This window comes from Chroicocephalus ridibundus, chromosome 3 (genome assembly GCF_963924245.1).
Source record: "Chroicocephalus ridibundus chromosome 3, bChrRid1.1, whole genome shotgun sequence".
Taxonomy (NCBI): domain Eukaryota; kingdom Metazoa; phylum Chordata; class Aves; order Charadriiformes; family Laridae; genus Chroicocephalus; species Chroicocephalus ridibundus.
Window position 1 is genome coordinate 125,070,635 of NC_086286.1, and position 23,868 is coordinate 125,094,502.

Genomic DNA, 23,868 nt, shown 5'->3' on the forward strand with positions numbered 1-23,868 from the left:
TTACAACGGGTCTATCACCTTCCCAACATTTGCCATTATGCAAGTTTCTAGTAACTGTGCCATCTTGTATAATGGCCAGGTTTCTACTGCAGTTAGCTTTTAATGGTGACCTTTATACCTACCAAAAGTTTGGCTTTCCTTCCCCAAAAGATACTACCTATCCTATCATGAAGGATTAGGGAGATCAGACCTCGGCTTTAATTTAAGTATTGAGATGAAAAACAGATTACAATCATTGCTTGCCTTTGTTCATATCCTGGTGCTTTCAGTGATAAGGGAGACGCACAGCACTTGCGTGCCGTTCCCTCCCAGTTGCATCCACTCCAGCTGAACACATTCTGCTTATTCTGATCTCCTTATTCATTCTGGCGTTGAGGGGCTTTCATTGTTTCATTGATTTCTTAGCCTTATAACAAATTCCTATAACCTAGTTCTAATTTCTTAGTCTTATAACAAAGCTAATATTTGAATAGGGACTACCCATTAAATACTTTCTTTGCAGATTTCAGTAGATTCCAGATAAGTTTTTACAGATTGTCCTTAATAAATGAAAGAGATAAGTCTTATGTTTTCTTGCTTATAACCACTGGGACCATGGGATCATTCCCACAAATACCAACTCCCCTATGTGTAAATTGTCTCTTTCCCTAGACATACTTTTCTATATACAAATGTATTTCAGTTAAGCTTGCTGCATAGTGTTTTTAAAAATTATACGGAATATACTGCAATAAAACAGCATGAATTTTAGCTTGTTTCATGCAAAACAACAGCAGATATCTGACCTTTATTCTGAGATACATTTGAGACTTCTAGAAAAATCATTTTCTAGAAAGTCATTACATTTCATTTTCTAGAAATCATTACACTTCTAGTGTAATGATAGGACACGGGGCAATGGCCCCAAACTGAAAGAGGGTAGATTTAGGTTAGATATTAAGAAGAAATTCTTTACTATAAGGGTGGTGAGGTACTGGAACAGGTTGCCCAGGGAAGTTGTCAATGCCTCATCCCTGGGAGTGTTCAAGGCCAGGCTGAATGAGGCTTTGAGAAGCCTGGTCTAGTGGGAGGTGTCCCTGCCCATGACAGGGGGGTTGGAACTAGATGATCTTTAAGATCCCTTCCAACCCGAAACATTCTGTGATTCTGTGAAAAATGAAACATTCTTAATACAAAATGTGCTATGCTGAAATTGGAACAATACTTGAAATAGTATTCATTTGCAGACTGAAGGGACCATTGGATCATATCGCCTGACGGTCTGTGCACATCAGGCTATTGAAAAACTGGAGGAATTCAAGTCATCTGTGTTTGCTGCATACCTTCCAGAAAGGCAGACAATCAATTAAGTGACTTGGGGACATCACTCTGCCATTTTCTATGATCATATTTTCCGACAGCTAATCTCTCTTACCGTTCAAAACTTTTGCTTTATTTCCAGTCATAACTTGTCAAGGATGAGCTTTCAGACAGTGGTTCTCTTTGTATCCTCCTGCATTGCGCTGCAGAGAGGTGTAGAAAACAGCACTTTCTGTGAAAGTACTTACAGGTAACATCAAATCTCAGCCCTCATTCAGATTAGTTGATAAGGTTTTTAAGATTCTCCCTGCAAGGAAACATCTCCGATTCATGGAGCAGTGCATCCTCGCCCACAACCCAGTGCTCCTTCTGAAATTGGGAATCCAGGCCTCCTTAGTTCTTCTGCTTCTTTATTGTTCTTGATGTTGCTTATAGAGGCAAAGGTACCTTATCCCCACACCTTGCCTCTTGCTTTTCAAAGTAAAAAACTATACCACCTCCTTTTGCCTCTTCATTACACTGGGAGATCAAGTGGGAATCCTTGGGCCACACTCACTCATGATCCTTTTCATGATCATGGTTCTGTCTGTCAACGCCTCTTACTGTGGGCACTTTCATTCCTAATTGCTCCCTGCCCAGCTCTCTTCTCAGATGTGTAAATCTGCATTTGGCTTGAATGGCATTCACAAAATGTGACCAGTGATGGTTCTCCATTTACCTTCAGATCATTGATGATGTGTCCTGGTATTCAAGCAGACATGAAAATGGTTTCACGCTAAGAATTTACTTCTTGAGTAAATTGTATGTCTACTAGCTGCCCTGACATCTGGGCAGGTGATCTTCAGCTAGTCATCACACTATCACAGGTTTTACAGAATTAACTTTATCAAACAAACTTGTAATTTTCTTAGAAAATATACTAAAGTTTGCTGTCTTTTTTCCATAAAATTTCTATGTTGTCATTCAGTAACACCTACAGTGTGTAATGTATATAACATTATAACATTTAACTTCATACAGTTTTCTCTTTTAACCTGTGGTTGATATCAGACTAAGCAGCCAATATATTTTCCTTTACCTGTCTGGATACTGACACAAGATCAGAACTTCTACAGCCCTCTGTCATTTCCCATGTACTCCAAAACGAGTATTTGTGGGCCGTACAATGCCTCTACAAGCAGTTTTAAAGCTCTTGAATGAGACTGGATCTGTTGATTTAAGAATGTGTTTTCCTGAAAGATATTATTTAAAATCTTCATTATATTAACATTCTTCAGTAATGAATGGACTGCTGGCCCATCTTCCTCTTGTGATACAATTTACCATCCTGTTCCTTCCCATAGTGAGAACAGAAATATTTATTAAATACATTTGCCTTATAGCAGCAGTGGTAATAATTTTATCACCGCAATCTAGAAATGGAACTATAAATCACTGCGATTTATTTTATTCCTAACATAAAAAAAAGAAAAAGACATCTCCCCCAAGGTCTTTATTGACTTCCTATGCTCTGTTCCCACCGAAATATAGTGATTTCTGTTTCCATTCTCTTCATACAATTTTTAATGAGTATTCTAATTGCTACCATGCTGTACCAATGAACCAGGGTGGCTGGTAACCAAATTTGTCCTATCTTTTGATTGTAAAATCATAGTTCTGCCTCAAACAATCTCGTCAAAAGTTTTCCCAAGTTTCAGCCACATTTTGTCCATACAAAATTTCAAGGAATATTTGAAAATCCCCTGTTTTTCAGTAATAGGCTAACTGGATGTCAGTTGTCCTGAACAATCTTTCCCTTTGTTGATTAAAATATTTTCCATATCTTTTGTGGACACCCAGGTGTCTGGCAAGCTTGGCAAGTGGATGCTGGTGACTGCTTGACAGTGGGTGTAAGCATATGCAATAGACCCAATGTGTTTCAGTAGCATCGGGTGTGCAGCCACTGTCTGTGCCATGCCTGGCCTGCAGGTTAGACCCTTCCTGGAGGAAATCCTACACAGAAGCAAGGTTTCCCTTCCCTGGGTGAAGATTTGGATGTGTAGGGATAATAATAATAATAGGACTTCAAGGTGAGGGTTGTTTCCTGTCACTTGGGTTTCTCTGTCCCAAAGTGTAATGGCAACCCAAGCACGCTTGGCAATGGTGCTGAGATTTGCAAGATCAAAACCATCAAAAGGCATTTGCTGTACCTGAGGTTTTGGCTTTCCGTTAGAAGCAGCAGTCAGACCCAACATGTGATCATAGGAAACAGATATATCAGCTACACCCACGGTCATAACATAATGCCATTGTCCCCTGGCTATTTGCAAAGCTTCTGAACTCCTCCCAGAACAAAGCCCAAAGGCACTCAGTCTTTGGGAGAAAAGAAAGTGTAAAGAGAAAAGTTCAACTGCTGAAGATAAAAAAAAAGCAGCATCGCAGGAAAGAAAATAAAGCATTAGCAGGGATTCATTTAGCCATTTACCAAGTCTAAGTGTAAAAAAAACCCAAAACCTCTAGCCAAACTTACAAATACTTATGTCAAAAAACTGCATATTGTCCCTCTAACCCTCAGCTCTCTGTATCTCTGTGTTTTTCATTGGGTCAGAATAAATATACAGCTGCTGCTTTACAAGATTGTCTTCCCCTTTTTTTAAAAAGAAAATAAAAGTTATGCTTCCTTCTTTTATTGCACTTGACCTCTTCTCTGAAAGCAGAAAGCAAGAATATTGCTCAACGGAGCCTTTGGCTGTGACCCTCAAATTGTTTGTTATGGCTGCACAGGAAAGGAAAGTCCTACATATGACCTTGAGGGTGATTTTATAAAAATCAATCAACTACTGTTATGATGGCCTCCCCACCAAGCAAAATAAATACAATTAAACCCATAATCACTTCTGTACAGTAATGTGCAAATTGAATGGGTCTCTTTAGGTGGAGTGAGGGAAGAGGGGGGAGAAAATATGTTGAGGCTGTTTGATACTTTGTGAGAAGATCAGAAGCACCATTCTTCTCAATTAACCCAGCAATTAGCCTCCACCTCTCTGCTCAGAAAGAAATCTCTCTTCCTCTGTCTTTACCAAAAAAAAAAAAAAAAAAAGGAGAAAAGCTAAACTGGAGGGAACTCTCTCTGTCCCACAGGAGAAATAGCCAGACCAAATAATGAAAAAAAACAAGGGAATATTAAGGAAAACAAACCTAATAATAAGGGGCAGTTGCAATCTGCTGTGTAAATAACTACAGCAGCATCATACCATTGGCAGAACTGGTTTTGTGAAAAGATATGTATCTTCTGGAGTCCTTGGGAAATGGTGGAGGGCGCACATAAAAGGAAAGGAATTGGAAAGACAATGTATTAACACTTCACTTTGTCAGGTGTCCCAGACTGGCTCATGCAATGCCACAGCCCAGGTATCCAAAACATTCCCTATGGAAAGAGGCTGCATCATGCACTTCTGAAAAAAAGAACAAATAGGGATGGAGTAGAGGCTTGTGAGGGTTGCTGTGGGAAGTTTCTCCTTGCCTCCATCATGAAGATTCATGCTTTCAGACACAGCAGTTTATATCCCTTCTTAAAAACTTCATTTTAAAAAAAAAAATCCTTCTAAAGTAGATGTTCTCATAACGTATAAAAGATATGTTGATATTTCTCATTTAGGTTGTGATTTAGAGCATTCTAGAGATTTCCTGAACTCACAGGGAAGCAAAGTCCCTATTCCAAAGCGCATATTTTACATGGATGGCTTTTTTATTATCATCTTTTGAGGTCATGCTTTAGCATTCACTGTCAATATAAGACCATCCTGAGAAATAGTGTATTTTTTTCTAAAGAACAGCTCGTTAGGAAGCTAGGATAAAAGTGCCTATCGTCAGATTTAATTCCACTTCTTTATGTAAAGTTGAAAGAAGCATTAAAGCAAGCAAACTAAAAGAAAGGTGCTGGATAATCTCAGAATATATACATTTTTAATCAATAATAGGAGAGTACCAACAGAGGAAATGTCACTACTGTGTCAGGCCCCCTCAACTAACAGAAAACCGCTGCATGGAAGAGGATTTGCAGGTTGAAAGGTCATCTCCTCAACTGGACTACTCCTTCCCACCACTGTGCAGGGAAGATCTGCTCCAGTTGTGCTGTGGGCATGCCACGGCCATGTATAATTCATATTCCCACAGCCTTCAGCTTTTCTCTTCCCAGTTCCTCTCGGTATTTCACACGACGAAGCCACAGAACCCCCCATGAGACAGGCTTAAGCTCAGAAGTTATATTCCTGGCAAGCATCCCTGAGTGGCAAAACAGCAGGAGGCAACTGCTGGAGCTGGAATATCTTTGCTGAAGCAACTGATCCCGCGCAACAAGGCTGCAGTGTGCTGGCAGCCCACTTACTGCTCATTCTCCAGCGCCAAGGATGTGCCTGGTGGGGCCTCCAAGCAGGAAAAAGAAAAAAACAACCCAAAACCAAAGGTCTTCTTGTGTACAAGAAGAGGAATAGAGAGTTTATGAGCCTTAAATAAGAACAGCCGATTATTTCATGGACCTGTTGCCTGCACCCTGTTGACATGCTCACATGACATTCGGATGAGCCGTAAAAGTTGATTGCAGGCTGGACCACTGTGGAGTAAGATGCAAAGAGGAAAAGAAGTTTGTTCTATTGGCTCCATCCCAAAGGCTGCCTGAACCAAGAGTCCAAAACTCATTCTCCACCTCCCTGAATATGTTCCTCCATGTTCATACTATTTAGGTACATATCCCAGCTGTGAATTCAAATCCCTGTGTATTTCCACCAGGACATCACTAACATGCTAAAAAGCTAAGCTTGTATTCCAACATTTTGTTGGATGGAGGCCTTAATCTGTCCCTGGGTGAGGAACCGGCAGCTGCTTGAGTGTTCTCAAACAGAAACTGTCTCCCAAGCCCGGCAAGCCTGTGTTTTCTGGCTTGCTGCGCTCAGAGCCATCTGTTCAGATGGCATGTGCTTGTTTGTAAGCTGGTCTTCCTTTAGAGCACAGGAGCCAGGCAAATCACCAGCCCAGGGAACACTGCCATAGGTATATCTCCTTCAAAGAAGACCTTCTACTTCTTCAGCTCTTAGGTAGCCTCCAAGACACTTAGCAACACCTTTGGTGCATTTGCAAGAGGAGAGATAACCTGGTGGGGAGGAAGTGTGGGCATTCCTAGATGGCTTTGACAGCATGTATCAGAGCCCATCATCTAGAATCTAATGAAGGAAGCTTCTAGGTGAGCCTCATGAAGGCAACAGGATAAACATAGAGATATGTGATGAAAAAATTGGTCCTTGGCTTATTATTTCAAGTATACAGGTGACTTCACCCTCAGGAAAAAGGAGGGCACTGGGAAAAGCACAGAAGCACTATTTTATGGAGCAAGATTATGTTTCTCCTCACCTAAAGCCTGCCTAGGAAACCTTTAGAGTGTTTCTATTTGCTATCCCCTCTACTCACAGTTATGTCATTTCAAGCTGATTTCTGCCATTTGAATTTAAAGATATTACAGATAGGACTGCTCTCCTAGTGTCTAGCACCGTGGGTTGGACCTTGGTCTTAGTGACGGCCTGTTCCTACAAAAAATCTATCGTAGTGCATGGCCTGTCAAGACGCCAGAGGAAAAGGAGATACTTCAAAAAGTAAGAAACCCATGTGCAATCTGGTTACACAGTACACTTCCTCTGCAGTTCAGGGCTCATGATACAGATTCATGCCTTTGAAGATATTTATTTGCATTTAAAAACCTTAAGAAGACCTGGGCCTTGTTCCCAGCCTGCACAGGTTGTGACGGCCGTATTTCTGTACCACATAAAAATGTGTGAGGGCAGTTCTACTAATGGTATGAAGCTGCTACTGTAATGAGGGCCTGATTAGTGGCCAGGACAGGTGGAGACAGAGTCAGCAGATCTTCCCATCCCATGGTTAGAGGCAGGATCTGCTTCCCTGAAAGGGGCACATCCCCTCCTTCCAGGCCAAGAAGGAGACGGTGCTGCCTCAGGTTTTCGCCTGGTGTCTGCACGAGCTCTGTGCGGTTCCTTGGCCGGGTTTAGCTTCCACTGACCTGCTTATCCTGCGACACCCCAGAAGGAGCCTCAAGGGCTGCCAAAGTTGTGGAAAATCAATTTCATTGGCAAGCGAGAGCCCTGGGAGTCTAACACAGATGCTGTGAGACCAACCTATATAGGATGAGAAACAGAAACCTGCAGCCCACACCCCAAGATGAACCTGGGTTTACAGCTGGGTGAAGAACTGAGAAAAGCCCATCAAATTGCTACAGATCTGGGGCCTTAAAACCCTTCCTCAAGGAACGTCCAGCTCTACAAGTTGTACTCTACTAAATAACACTAAATTCCTGCAAAAAAACTTACTGACAAATTAACCTAAACAAATTAAACTGATGCCTTTCATTTTTTTACATGAAAACAGCCAGGACTTTAAGGCTCTGAGACTGTAATTATTTCAGACTTCTACACCTCACTGTAAAAAGGTAGGAAAATATCACACAGCGACAGGGAGAAATAGGGCTGACTTTTCTTCTTTTTAAATCTCAATTAAAAAATACATTGGATGAAATTTCCCATTAGCTGGTACTATTTGTACATCCCACGTTCTTTCTTTAATTAAAAAACATGCTTATTGCAATACTGCCAGAATCGCTTTTACGGTATTTTAATTGTAATGTCTCTGCCTGATTAAAAAAAGAAAATATGAACTAGAAACTGCCTGCAAAAAGTATCACAATGCACATCCCAAATGGGTTGAGCAAAATGGCACAGAAAACACCGCACCACAAGCAGTTTCCAACTGAGAAGGGATTTTAAACCGGGTTTAAGGACTGTTTGATGCCATGGACAGGAAAAGAGAAGGAAAGCTTTTTCCTTCTTTCAGTGAATTCAAACCCAGTCTTTATCAGCAGTGACTAAAGCACTAGTTATTTGACTACTTATGCAGGTGTATCAGCTAATATTTGATGCTCTTTGCTAATAGCATCAAAGCCTAAGAAAAAGTCAAGTAAAATCAATATTTGAATTTCTCTCCTCCATAGATCTACTCATAGGCTGTATTCTAGACACAGCCTGGTCTGGGCACAGATTAAAAAAGATCCAAAATATTGATGGATAAGCATTGCTCTTTGAATATGCGTTCAAAATCAGATAATAACTGACAATGTCATGAATATCCTTGTGGCTTGTCAGCTCTCTTTTTTTTTTTTCCCCTGGGATCTCACAGTTTGAAAACAAAACAAAACAAAACAAAACAACAAAAAACAAACCCATATTAGCTGTGGTATTTTGGAAACTGGGTGCACATTTTTTAGAGGCAGACAAAGAGGGTCAGACCTTTTCAAAACCTCAGCCTGGAGTCTGACCATGGAAGAAGGAACTGGCATGCTGGGTTCAGCAGGACCACAAAGATGCAGCAATGCCTACAAGTGAGAGGAAGAGCTGTGACAAGTGATATCAGGGCTTTTCTAGAGTAGGGGCCAAAGCAATCTTCTCCCTGATGCCTGCAAGGGTGGCCATCTCAAGGTTGCCATTACAAAGACAACGGTCAGTTGAACACCTGGATCTTCAACCCCACCAGAGTATATCCGTAACACCGCTACAAAATTCATCACCAAGATGCTCCTGAAAGAACAGGAAGGGTTTTGGCCTCCATACCTCCCTAGAGGCTGTTCTACATAGTAATATAAATTCAGACAAAGGCAATAACACATGTCTGAGGTATCAAGCCATCAAATGCAAAGGAGTTACTTCAGCGTAAGCTCTGCGCAAAGGAAATTTCCATCTGTCCTGGGTTATCATAAATATTTCCATACTTGTGATGTTGGGATTACAAAAATAACTGCAATCTGCTGAATTTAGAGTTATCTACAATCTGTCTATCTTGTATCTCTTCCCCAATCGGTACTGTCTGAGCAGTTTCACAGTCTGGCTATTAAACTTTCCACTGCTGATAACCACGTGTTCATGCTCTTCTCGTTGAGGGGGAAGTAGAAACTGCTGAGCCCTCATGGCAGTGAGCAGGACCCAGCTGCCTAATCCTATTTCTGTATTGCTTTAACCTCCAAATCTTCTGTCCAGGCAGGCTGGTCACTACCAGAACCACTATATGTATTTGGCTATAAGTTAATAAAAGCAGAGTCACTTTAAGGCTGCATATGTAGTTGACATCCTTTTTATAATACACTTTAAGCAATATCTACAATGTCAAAATCATCATAAGGAGACACCATAGAGGCAGGATTCAAAATCATTTTGTTGTCCTAAAAAAGGGTAATTTCAAGAAATGGGTCCGTGTTGGGTTTGCTGGGTACAGCACCAGAAAATAGGCAATACGGTGTCTTCGCAGAGGAGTGGACAAGGTAGCATTACAGGTTTTTTAATTTGTAAAGTCTGTTATATTTTCAGCTTGTGAATGCACAGACAGCCTGATGCTGAGTCATGAAAGCCAAAGAGAGCAGAACGACAATTTAATCCCATTCTCCAGCTCCAAGAGAAACCCTCCAGATAGAATAGGAATAGGATGCTTCAATCAAAGCCCACATCTACACTCAGCTGCAGGTTAGGGGCTTATTGTCATGCCCATCTTGCAGATGGATAAAGTTATCAATTATTTGACAGACCCAGTAGTTGCAACTCTAAGTGGATCACCTAACTGTGCTTCATCTTAAAATGGGTATCTACAATACCTAAGATGAACAAGTCTTTGGTAGTGTGTGTTTCTGTCGCTCAATACAGGAGCCTAAACAACTCCCCTAAGCCGGACAACTTAAAGAAAGGTAAGGTTAGGAAAGATAAATCTCAGTCTCAGATAATCACAGAATCACAGAATGGTAGGGGTTGGAAGGGACTTCTGGAGATTATCTAATCCAACCCCCTGCCAAAGCAGGGTCACCCAAAGCAGGTTCCACAGGAACACGTCCAGGCAGGTCCTGAATGTCTCCAGAGATGGAGACTCCCCCACCTCTCTGGGCAGCCTGTGCCAGGGCTCTGCCACCCTCAAAGGAAAGAAGTTCCTCCTCATGTTTAGGTGGAACTTCCTATGCTCAAGTTTGTGCCCGTTACCCCTTGTCCTGTCACTGGGCACCACTGAAAAGAGCCTGACCCCATCCTCCTGACACCCACCCTTTAAGTATTTATAAGCATTGATAAGAAACCCTCTCAGTTGCCTTTTTTCCAGACTAAAAAGACACAAATCCTTCAGCCTTTCTTCATAAAAGAGGTGTTCCAGTCCCCTAATTATCTTGGTAGCCCTTTGCTGCACCTTCTCCAGCAGTTCCCTGTCCTTCTTGAACCGGGGAACCCAGAACTGGACACAGTACTCCAGATGTGGCCTCACCAGGGCAGAGTAGAGAGGGAGGATAACCTTCCTCGATCTGCTCGCCACACTCTTGTTGATGCACCTCAGGATGCCATTGGTCTCGTGTCAGAGTAGATCTCAACATGTCTTGACTCCAAATCTAACCAAGGCTAAATCAGTAGCAGCACCCAGGTAAGTGGGGGTGGATGCAACAGGGAAACTTTAGCAAAGATGACGCTCAGACAAACAATTACCATGCTGGTTTCTGCTTCTAAAAATTTTGGTCTCTACATTTGGCACGTAGATATGCAGAAAATAATAGCATCTAGAATATTTTAATGCTGCTTTCCTAACCTAATCTACATTATAAACCAAGCTTCTTGGAAAATGTGATAAAGGGGAGAAATTATTTGAATGTCAGATGAGCTGAAGCCATAAAGATACTGCTCCAGACTTCATTAAATTCAATCAGACCTCCGTTTGCTTCATGAGTGCTGACTCATAGATCAAATTTGCCTTTTAGTAGGCTCAAAGTTCAAAGGGTTTCTGCTGCTCCAATTCTTCACAAAGTCAGAGAATTAATTCCAAATTCCTCATCCAGTTTTGCAGCCCAAAGACTCAAAAATCTGTGGCTCTGAGCTATCTCCTCTACTGTATGCCATAATCACACAGGGGTTAAGAAGAATCTTGCATCACTCAGATTTAGGGTTTTCATTGGGAAAGAGAGGGAAGAAAATTGTACTAAAACATTTCACACTGGGCAAGTTCAAACTTTTTGGGGAATGTTCTCACAGTAGGGATAAACTTGGAAAGTTTTTTTTCTTTATAGAATGATCATTCAAACTTAGATTAAAATATAATTGTCTAATGCATGTTTTTCGTCATCATCACCTCAAAAAAATCTAGTAACATTAACATCCTTTTAATATAAAATCATTTTTACCAGCAAAGAAGATCCAGGTCCTTAAACATATAAAAACTCTTCTTTCCATTTTTTGAGTTCTATTTCAGCAGAGGCTTACACATAGGCTTAACCTTGAGCAAGCAATTTCACCAGAAGAACTCGTTCACTTAATACCAAGCATGTGTGCATGAGTTTTCACAACCAGGGCCTAATTTCCAGGGAGGAGTATTTCTGGCATTGACTGACAAGTAATTTTAATTCTTACTTTGACACCCACAGACGTATACGTCCTGACACTCATGCTGAGTCTAGCCCCGGGTATGTGAACCCTGCAAACCCAGTGTTTCCCCGATAATTGTGCTCAGTTATTTACTTTCCACTAGCCATGCTCTAGGATCTTGGATTATATATTACATTCGGTAGCTGTGGCCTGTAATTCTGTAACATCATTAATTTTGTAAAGGCTTTTGCAACACGTTTGTTTCAAAGATGCCAAACAAAACAGAGTTGATTATTGTTATCAGTGCTGCCATTATCACTGAACACCACTCAGGATGGCAGCGCTTTCAGTAGCTGGGGGAAAGAAAAAGGGAAAAAAAAAGGCTTGCTACTCCTATTGTCATTATGCCTCAAACAGCATAAACGATGCTTTCTGCATACATAATAATTAAACACGTCCCCCATCACTGTCCTGTTGTATCTCCGGAGAGCAGACTCAGCCTCCCTGACCAGGTATCTCCTTTGACGCAGGAACTGGGCAAGGGAAGGGAAGATCACGGCCATGAAAAACTCCAGCCCTGGAGGAACAAGAACACTGAACCCCCCACACCCCGCTTCTGCAGACCTTTGAGATGCAGCAAGTTCAGTTTGTTGGTGGTGGTCCCCAGCAGTAGGGTCCGGCCGCTTTCTATCGTGACGTTATCGCCATCTCGCGGCTGGTGGCCAGCAGGCCAGCTGGAGTCTTCATCCCACCGGCCACAAAACTGGAGGCCAAACTGGAAAGCAAAAAACACAGAGAGGTTCAAAACTCACCCCTTCCCAACCCTTCAGGAAGCCAGCTTGCCGAAAGCATGGAGAGGAGATGCCAGTGCCACACCGGCTATTTTCTCAGTAGAAGCCCCCGTAGAGCAAAGGGAGGGAGGGACGTTGGGGTTAGAGAGGTTCTTGGCCTTCAGAAAGACCTGTGGCCGTGTTGGGGCTGCCCCTTGTCTCATTCTACTGTGGGTAACGAAGGGCTTGCTGCAGGTCTGGCTGCAGAAAATCCGCAGGTTCCCTGGTGTGTGTCTCTCTCTGCCTCCCGAATAGCAGAACTGCAACATAATTCTTGGCAATGTCATAAAAATAGCCTGAAGAGCTTACAATTAAAACATCCTGCTAGATAGACAATAGTCTGCTTTACAGGATTTTTCAAAGGCTCTCCTGCCACCCTTCCACATTTAGAGAGACATTCCTCCCTTCAAATACTGTTTTAGTTTTCTCAGCTTATCCAGTATTATTATCTCTTATCCAGTATTATTATCGCCTCTCCTTTGATAGCGATCGGTTCCAAATAAAGCACTGATTAACTTGAAAACTGCAAGCAGCCTGGCTCGTGATGAGCAATGGCAAAATGACGCCTGCCGGTTTCGAGTCATGGTTCCTCCTCACATCTAAACTTTAAGCGTGCACTTTGCAGTGAAGGTTTAACTGATTTCTTGAAGAATGTGTGCACCTTTTTGCATGGGCATGTGTGCACCTTTTTGCATGGGCATGTGTGCACAAGTGTGGACATAGCCATTCATAACATATTCTTTTGGACTCACATGTAAACTAGCAAGAACAACTTCTACTAATGGGGGGGGCAGGGACGACCAGACGTGGAAATATTTGTGGTCCTCACTGGGTTGTGCTAATCTGAAACAGCAGTGGAAAGAATAAACTCAATGCAAAATGTACTTACTCCATTTTCAATCACAGCACACCATGTGCATTAAAGATTTTGCTCTGGAGATGCGGTTTAGATGAATCAATACTGGTGGTGTTATGATAGTTACTCTTTTGACTGTGCTATTGTCAATTTTAGCTTTATGTGCATGATGTTTTATACAGCATTTCCCATAGCACCTAGAGCAGTCAGATAACTATTATATGGTGACTACTGTCCTAATTATTTACAGCAGGGAATGGGTGTTGGTTCCCAGGCTAAAAAATACAACTGGTTCATGTCCACCCTGTCTATAGGGTAGGGATGTTGGTATTTTCTCTCCCCTGTCCCATTCTAAAATTTCCATACAAAGGGAATTACTTGGTTTGGTTTAGACTGAAGCCTGAGACTGAATTAACACACACACAGTGAAAACATCTGGGGAGTTAAGTCCCCTGCGTCAGAGGGAGCGAACCACTTCATCATTACAGAAGTACAGATAAGCCTTCACATCTGTACACGACTGTTACAGAGAGTACAATTTCTACATCGCTGCTGAGTGTAATAGGACAAGTTTCATCTTCCTTACTCGCAAACTTGTATTTGTATATTTCAGAGATTTAGGACAAAATTCCATCTGAAAGGGTAGATTTCTTTATCTGCTGTCTTTCCAGAGGGGCTGTAAATTACTTTTAGTGCTTGGAAGCAGATTATATGCAATATACAAGGGTATACAATAGATGCACTGAAAACAGAGCTAATTAAACTTGTTTTTAGCTCAGAGCAGGGGACAGAGGAAGGTACAGTTCATGGAAAGGCACATATGTCCCACATACACTGCTTATCAAGCCAACCATAGCACAAAATTACAAAATCCATAAATTCCTGTCTGGCACAACCTCAACCATTGCTGCTGGCAAAACGCTGCATGCCATGGTTCTGAAACGGTGGGATCCATCTGAACATTTTGCTGAGAAAGTTGGTTAAATGCCTTGAAGTCACCCTGACCCTCCCAAGTCACTTAAAAAACTCCCATTGCCTCTAATGCGAAAGCAAGAGCATAAGGAATAAATATATCAGGCTGTTCTTGCCAGCACCAAAAACTTAGTAAACTGTTGGGTAAAAGTCTCAGGAGAGTTAAGAAAAATAAACTCTTCTGAATTTGACTATTTTTTAAGAGGGTTCCCCTTTCTAGCTAGAAAACACCCTAGTTGTTCATTTAAGGTTCTCTCTATATAACATCAGTGTTTAAGTTTTTCATGGTACTTGGTTTTGGCTAGCACCTCTTAGAAGACTCCATACCCATTCAGTTCTACCAACATGCTCTGACTTAAAAGCTAGTAGCTCATACATGCCAGGGTAATAAAGCACAATAAATGGTTGAAACCATCTGGGAAACTAAGAACTATTAACCTTCTTAAGAATGTAACTCAGAAAAGGTACAAATATGCTGAAACCAAGTGCTCTGTTATTCAGATGATACAGGTGTCCACAGTAAGAGGCAGTCCCTACACCATCGACCTAAACACAGACAGACGGATGTTATTGCTTAAAAGAAGGTTTACTGCGCAAGAATGATTACATAGAGGCAGAAAATAATTTGGCCAAGGTCATGTTGTTTCACCCAGTCTGTAACGAAAGGTTTCCAGTGAGAAGATGCCCAGCTTAGTCTGCTGCCATGTGCACCACCTGCACACGCAACTTTCAAGGGATTTCTGACTTGTTTTCTTTTTTCTTTTTAATAAAAGCAAACAGATGAACACCAACTAATAACACAGGACCAAGAGATATTTATAATCACTTGTACCATCCCTGCATTATCATGGAGAGAATAAATTAAACTGATGGAGGGAAATGGCATAGCAGAAGATTTTACTTGGTGACTCTTCTTTTGCGGTCCTACATCCTTCCCTGAGATGAAAGACCATCTTTGTAAGACCTTTGAAAGAAGAAACTGTGGTGCAGTTTCCCTGGACCTTGTGAATCCCATATGATTACCCTCTCGCTGTTTCCTGGGAGAAAAGCACAGCGCAATCTCCAACTGTAATGGACTCATTAAGTTCTTTGCTGAATGGTGGTTCTTTTGTCCAGTTCCTAGTAAGCAGCTGTTATGGTTTGAGAAAACTCATAACAGTTTATTGTCGGTTAGACAATTATTCTATCACCCGATGACCCCTCCCCACCTGGAAAGAGGAATTAGGGAAAGCAAGGAAATATGAGGGCTGAAATATAAATAGATTTAACAGGACAAGACTAAATAATTAACAATAATAATAAAGAACCAGTATTAATCCCGATACTAATATAAGATATACAAGAATTATACTCAGCCCATTCCATCAGCAGGAAGCTGTGTGCTCCCAGCAGGGGACAGTAAATGTTGGACACTGCGAGCGCAATGGCTTTGGGAGGAAGGGAAGGCCTGAGGGGTCCAGCACTGGGGCAAGGAGTTTCTCTAGACTGCCACCATCAAGGGAGAGAGAAACTACTCAACAAGCTTTCTAATTTATATCAAATATGACGCTCTTGGTATGAAATAATCCTGTTGGCCAGCCTAGGTCAAATGTCCAGGTCTCGCTCCTCCTCATCCCTGCACCTGGCAAGGCTTGAAAACACTGAGACCTTGAATCCCACATAGCTTAGCTGGCTATAAAGTAAATATTTTCCCAAATTCAGACACTGGAGTCTTCCAACAGTGGAGTTTTCCCCAGCATTAGAAAAGAAATTAGTCCTGTGTCGCTCAACCCAGGACAGCAGCCCACAGTAAAATAACACAATCTAATACACACAGAAACTAATTACACATCCTTCGTCAAGTGGGATGGGTGACAGACTCACAGCTCTAGAAATCCATGCTCTCATCTGGTCCTCCATGTGATCTTGGGGATCCTCTGTGATTGCCATGCCTGTCTCATCTAGCTTCCCTGTTATCAATATGGGACAGGTTGTAGCCCACACTGACCCCACAGACACCAAACACCACCGTCTCTGGATGCCAAGGGTGGCATAGGGGACTTTGCTGCCCTGCAGGCTGAGCATGCTCTTATGACCACTGGGACAAACCGACTCACTTGAAACTCCAAAGAAAAAAAAGTGAGACACCTATCTTATCTCTCGAAGAGCTGTATGGCCATGTCATAAACATCTTCATCATGCAGAGACTCCATCTCCTTTCCTTCCGTCTGCAACTGATTAGGGTAAGAACATCCCCATCGCTGTTTTTTCATGGAAGCCAAACTCTTCCCTTTTCCTTTTTTTCCCCAGCATTTGACCCATGGTGTTTAATTTAAACACTTCTCAGTAAGACTGAAGAGCAGCAGCAGCTGCTAGCACCAGGGTCATGGCTGCGTGCCCATCCCATGTGTGCTTGTTGAATGGACCAGGAGGAATCCACAGAGCCAGGGAAAGCTGCATGTCAGCAGCTGTCGGGGGGCATTTTCCTCCTGCACTACTTCCAGCTTCAGCACAGGGTGAAAAAAATGGCAGGGAGCCTGAAAGTCAGGGTGGGGGAAAGAAGAGTCGGCATAAAACACTTGAATGTGGCCAACTTCAGGTAGGTTTAACAGGAGGAGCGAGACCACAAAGATGCTGTATTCCTGAAAGTTTAATGAAAATTAGTAGCTAGGCAAAAGGCTCTTCTGTTTTTTTCTCCAAGGACACAAATGTAACATGAACTGAACACTTAAAAATGGTCATTCAGACTCTTGCAGGATATGCCCTTACATCAGACATCCACAGGAAACCCACTCTGGCAACACTTCCCATTTTGAATCTAGTACAGCAGATGACACTAACTCAGTAGGGAATCAAACCTGCAAAATATGGGCAAAAATCCCAGGTGGGTGGGCAATCACAAGCACTGAGAATCCCCAAGGAGCCAGGTGTTCTTCCTGGGGTACCAAAGAGCACGAGGACCAGGGAGGGGATCTGATATGAAAATTCAACAAGCAGAGTCCTGCAATATCTGCCCACCTCTGACACCCACTCGGTGTGTGTCATGTACAACTAATTTCAAGCCCACACCTCATGTATCAAGCCCATAGCTTATGTATAACACAGGTTAATTTTGGGGTGGCTTAACTCCCTCCCCATTTAGAACTCCAAAACCATGAATGAATTATGGAAAGATAAAATAGCATACAATAAAAGATGCATAAGCTCCTTGTAATTCAACACATTATCCCCTTCCTCCCTCCTGCACCTTCTTTTTTTTTCCATTTTCAGGCAGATTTCTTTCCATGTTATGTTTTTAGCTGCCGCTGTTGTCAACCAGCCTGGGGTTGCGTTTACGTCAGCCTTTGGGGACACGATCTCTCAGTACCAGTTTCTCAGCTTGTGTCTGTGACTACCAGGGCTCAGAAACAGCAGCAGCAACTGCTACAAATGAATAAACAGCAATACACTTGCGATCCCCACATAGGCTGGCAAACAAGTCACAAATGGAAGGGATTGTAAGTGCCCACTACTTTGATGTTTGGTCTAAATTTTTGCAAATACAATCATTCTGCCAACACAACACATGTTTAACTGGTGATTTTTAACTCCCACTTTCCCAAAAAGCAAGGTGTGGCTTTAAAGGGATTGAGAAACCCCTGTTTAGACACTGTATAGATCATTTGATCTCACTTTGTGGTAACTTTCCAATTTGGTTGGTTAGGTGGGGTTTTTTTTAGAGTACAGGCCCCAAAAAGAGGACTGCAACAACTGTTGCAGACACAAAGACAAGACGTCTCATCCTCTCATCAGAAAAAGACAGGCATTTTAAAACCAAACCAAGAATCATCAGTGCAGTTAAACGCAGACTCTGCTGCTGTGCTTAACGCTCTCTCTTCTTCTGGGCTGTGGGTTTCAGCTGAGGGTTATCTGCAACAAGGCCATGGAGAGAAATCTGAAGTCAGGAGGGTTTCCCCACCAACTCCACCCTCAACAGCCAGCTTTATCCCTTCCCCCAGACACATCCAATAAGAGCACAGTATCGTTCCTGCACAACAGCATCCTGGCCTGTATCAGGAATGGTGTGGCCAGCAGGACTAGGGCAGTGATTGTCCCTCTGTACCTGGCACTAGTGAGGCCCCACCTCAAGCGCTATGTTCAATTTTGGGCCCCTCCCTACAAGAAAGACATTGAGGTGCTGGAGCGTGTCCAGAGAAGGGCAACGAAGCTGTTGAGGGGCCTGGAGCACAAGTCTTGTGAGGAGCGGCTGAGGGAGCTGGGGGTGTTCAGCCTGGAGAAAAGGAGGCTGAGGGGAGACCTTATTGCTCTATAACTACCTGAAAGGAGGGTGTAGTGAGGGGGGTGTCAGTCTCTTCTCCCAAGTAACAAGTGATAGGACAAGAGGAAATGGCCTCGAGCTGCGCCAGGGGCGGTTTTAGGATCAATATTAGGAAAAATTTCTACACTGAAAGGGTTGTCAAGCATTGAAACGGGCTAACCAGGGAAGCGGTTGAGTCGCCATTCCTGGAGGTATTTAAAAGACGTGTAGATGTGGTGCTGAGGGAGATGGTTTAATGGTAACTTGGCAGTGCTATGTTAACAGTTGGACTTGATGATCTTAAAGGCCTCTTCCAACCAAAATGATTCTATGATTCTATTCTATGTTTTCACGTCCCAGAAACTCTCCCAGCTACCTCCTGTGAGCTCTAGCAAGACAAAGGTGCACTCTTCCTTTTGTGCATGGCCACGAACAAGCAAAGGTTTCAAACGCTGCAGACACAGCAGAGATTGACACCCACAAGGCAGCCTTTTCCTTGGTGCTGACAGATTGCCATTTAACCAGCAAGTACGGAGAGCAAGCGTTCCTGTCCTCAGTCACCACGGAGAGACAAGGTTAACATTTTAAGTGATGGAGTACAGCGTATATTTCCCCACGCCGTAGACCCAGGACTCCACACCACATTTGAAAACACTTTAATTTCAGTGATGGATACAGGGAGCTCACTTTCCAGGCTGTGAACTCTTGACAGCTCCTCAGTTTAATACATCAGGAAAAGATTTACACCCCCTCACCCAACCCCCATCCACCTGAAGGGAAGAAAAACGTATATTTGGAGGAGACAAAAGAGGAGGGGAGGTATTTTATTACACTAGATGTCTTTTACAAGGGAAGTATTTTCAGCCATCTGCTCTAATTATTCCTCCTGTATTGGCCACCATCTTCCTGCAACAATAGAAATAATTATCTCCTCAAGGGCAAAAAAAAAAAAAATATTTACAGAAACAAACAAAAGTTGATTATTTTTAGCTCCTAGGGAAAAAAGAAACAACAAGCTACTTCTTAATGAAGGAGCAATTAGGAAGGTGGGTAGAACATCTATAATTAAAACAGACAAATTGGTGCAGGCTCCTCCCTCCTACACATACTTGAAAGGGATGCAAATGCATGTTATTTGCCACAGTCAGTGGAGTTAGCATGCAAAACACTGCCCAGCGCCCAAAGAAACTGAACCTGTCTGTCAGCATCATTCCCTGCCTCTCCTCCTTGTAGGACCTCTAACCCTTTGCCAAATTAACTAAAAAATGCTCATCACAACTGTAAAGTCATAGAATTTTTCAGTTGGCACGGATAGGTCTTCCTCTGTATAACCAGCATCCCTGAGACAAGCATGATAGGACACTCTTTCATCCTGCTGTTATAAGAACAGTCTCCTGCACACACTTCATCACCCAGGGTAAAAAACGTCCTTTTTTTCTATATAAGCCAAAACCAAAAGAGGACTTATGCAGTTATCTTTTCATTCTTGGCAGCATATAAGGATTTTGCTAAGAGAGAGAATGAAGGCATATATACAGCTTCACAGGAAAGATGGAGTAGTCATCCCAAAAAGGACAGAAAATACCTTACATTGTGCAAAAAATGAGTATAAGCATGAGAAAGAAAAAAAATATTATGTCTACCAACAGCACAGTGCAAGAGCTAATTTTGTAGAAAAATACATGGATTTAGACTTCCACAAAGAAATGAGTAGAATTTAGTTGGCTGTGCTATGAAATCAAAGAATGGCCAAACTGAAGCTGGTCAAGGCTAATAATGAATGCAGAAGCTCCCAAGGCTCCTTCAGGCAGTGTCAGGACAGAGGGTGCCATCTAATGCTCATTACAGGAATGGGGCAAACACTGACTGATGGAAGAGCTGCAAACCAGCACGCTGTGAACCACTGTCTACTCTAAGCAATTTCCCTCCCATTCCAAAAAGACCAATTTTCAGTATGGAAAAGCATAAAAATGACTTTCATTCACATGCACTTCATTACAGTCCTCCAACTTTGCCATTGATTGAGGCATTTCCAAGGAGCTTTCTAATCTGGACTTGAAGGAGAAGAAAGTAACAAAAGGAGAACCTCTGGAGAAGTTTGCGATGGACAATCTACTTCCAGTAAAAACACCACATTCACCTCTATCATTTCTATTTAATCTTGTTCCATTTGGAAAGTCCTTTGAAAGAAGAACATGACAAAAAGGGGAGCGTTTTTCAACTTCTCTGATTTGTCGCAGCCTTCCCTCAAATAAAAGACAGCCTCTTGGCTCCTAGGAGCTCATCAGATGAAGAAATTTCTCACTCAGTTCAATTCCATGTGATGATGATCCTGAAAATAACATGGTCTGACCACTGAGGTCATTCTTCCCTGAATGCAAGTGTTAAGACAGTCCCTGATGCCAGTTCAGCAATAAATAATAGGGTGGTAGTTTTTAGAAGTTGGCACAAAATGCCTTGGTAAAACAGTGAAGAATTTTACTAACAATCCAGAGGCATGAAAGGAAGTTCCCCACTCCGATTCATGTCACGGCAGAGACCACCTATGTTTAACACAATTGAGCAGACACTAGTAACCAAACTGGGCAACAAAGGTAGATAGATAATGGGACCGTCTTCCAGCGTCTGAAAAAAATGATACAACAAATGGCAGGAATGGTTGTGCTTGAGTCAGAAATCACTAAGGAAGTAGCCTTAAAAACTGGAAAGAAGGAAAGATACCTAGAGCACTATACAATGGGAAAAAATGAATCATTTATGCCAAAAGACAACATTATCCCCAAGAAGACCGGAAGTACTGTAGCTATGAATAAACTAAGACTGGAAATTAGCAGAATGCTTGTGACTATCCATGCATTCAGAGTCTGTAAGAGATTTTCCAAGGTAGTAGGACACCAAACTGGTTTTTCCCTTATGAATTGGTATGCTTGGCATGACTGCCAAGAACAGGCCTGGAACATAATCCAATAAACCCTTTAAAAGGCCATAAGATGATATTTCTATGACTATCTGCATCACATGTTGCTATGTAACATCTCTTTACCCTTTACTTGAGTTATAAAATGTAGCTGGTACTATCCTACCTAAGACAGCTACACAGCAGTTCCTTCGTTAATGACTCCCATAAGCATTGATACAACAAGGATCATTGCTGGGCACATGGCTGGACATGAGGTGTACTACCCAGTACCTTTATTTCTAATTGAGACTGCCTGTACCCTGAATTAAAAAGAAAGAATTACTTTTCCTTCTTTTTTCTTTTCTTTCTTTTTTTTTTTTTAATTTTTTTTTTTTTTACTTTTAGCTGTCCTGCAGTAATCTCTCTGACTTCTGCTGAGTTGCACGAGCATAAGAAGGGAAGAATCTGGCTGGGCATGTTCTCTATGGGACTGATGAATTACCCTAGTCTCTCTCCAACTATTACAGGATAAATCTGTTTACACACAAAAAATTGACCTGGGCTGGTGAGGTGGGACTAGAACCAGGAAACTGGCACGTCCCAGAGGTAAAAATGCATTTGCAGCCAACAGCATTAGTAAGTCAAGTCCATAAACAAGCCACACTGTCATTAATTACTCAGACAGGGGCAGCCGCAAAAGCAGTGAGAAGACCCAAAAGCCAACTGTAAATAGTTCATCTAGCTGATTAGTTCAGAAAAAAAATTAGTGGGCAGTTTCAGAGGTCAGAGCCCATGGCACAAGTCAGTCTCAGGCCAATTTGCAACTGGACAATGGCATGAGAAACAGCTTAATTCCTGTTTAAAAAAAAAAATAAATCCCAAACAACTGAACCGGTGAAACCACTCAAAAAACAACCACCAAAAAAAGAGTTTTCCAGCAGGGGAGTAATCACTGCAATTTCCAAGCACAGAAGGTAAGGCTCTTTGCACCAGAGGTATTTAATTAAGGACATGGAGTATTAGTTAGTTCTAATGGTGTTTTCATAGGGAGGGCACTGAAGAGACACTGCTGTTGTCAGGGGCTGCGTGTCCCAGATATAGCAGGAGTCGGCTTCCTATACACAGGCAACAAAGCTCACCCAAATACAAGGTAAAATACCAAGTAACGGGGATATATGAGCCATATTAAGCCACTCCATAATTAAACAAACCATGAGACCCATGGGAAGGTCCAGGTCTATTTACCACAGTCATGTGAGTCCTGAAGTGTTATTCTTGGGTCTCTTGGGGTCTTTTGGGGGCCATGGTGGGAAATCGATCCTAGAATCAGAAATCGCAACTTCAAAAATGAAAACAGTCTGGAAGCAGAGGAAATGTCTTGGAGCACATGAAAAGCCCTGTTTCACAAAATGCAATTATTCTTTCCAGTAACTCATTGCTAATTCACAAGAATCTTCCTAATGTTCATATTTCAGTGGAAACTAACCCAGTGCAGGGTTTTAATCGCAAGTCCAACTTGCATGAAAATCCTGTGCATGTAAACACATTGGGGAATTCAGTGCAATCTTCCAGTTTAGATACAACACAACTGGTTTTCCCTTTCCAGAGCACAGTTAAAGGGTACACATAATTTACACATCTCTCTAAACTGGTGATTTCTCAAAGGATGAAGGCTTCTGAGACAAATTAAAAATGGCAATTTAATGGTAATGAGAAAATTGTAACATCAAGTTGTTTACACAAGCAGAATAGCCAAGTCTGGTGACTGTGTTGGCCTTTGCAATACGCACTGTGCAAATACTGTCTCACAATTGAATGACCTTGACTGACTTTAACTAATCTGAGAGCAAATATTGCAAATACAAAGATTAACTTAACAATTTTCCAACCATCTGCAGGAAAAGAAATCAAACTACGTGCCTTTTTGTTAGAAAGAAGGATTTCTGAATGAGCAGTACAGTAAATGGAGTGGGAGGAATGAGGCTGGTTCACCCCAACGGGAGATTTGATGATGATGATGGGGGTTTTGGATCAGGCAGGAGAAAAAAAAAAAATTGTGAGAGTCCCCAGTCAGCTGTGAGGGTAAGCTGGAGGGCAGAGCACTGGTATGGGATCCAGACCCTGATTTTGACACAGTTCCTATGGGGACACAGGAAATACAAGTGAACTGGTCCACAAACCGTCACAGAATCACAGACTGGCAGGGGTTGGAAGGGACCTCTGGAGATCATCTAGTCCAACCCCCTGCCAGAGCAGGGTCACCCAGAGCAGGTTGCACAGGAACGCATCCAGGTGGGTCTTGAATGCCTCCAGAGAAGGAGACC

At 42.3% G+C, this 23,868-nt stretch overlaps 1 protein-coding gene across 12 annotated transcripts in view; it reads right to left on the reverse strand.

Moving 5' to 3' along the window:
- PKHD1 (PKHD1 ciliary IPT domain containing fibrocystin/polyductin) overlaps positions 1-23,868 on the reverse strand; it is a 279,614-nt gene that overhangs the window by 177,138 nt on the left and 78,608 nt on the right. For all 12 annotated transcript variants that reach the window (XR_010070475.1, XR_010070473.1, XM_063330663.1 and 9 more), the window contains one exon: positions 12,336-12,486. Coding sequence is in view for 10 of the 12 variants with exons in the window: in XM_063330663.1 (XP_063186733.1) it covers positions 12,336-12,486 (151 nt within the window). In the remaining 2 variants the exon portion in view is untranslated. The remainder of the gene's footprint in view (positions 1-12,335; positions 12,487-23,868) is intronic.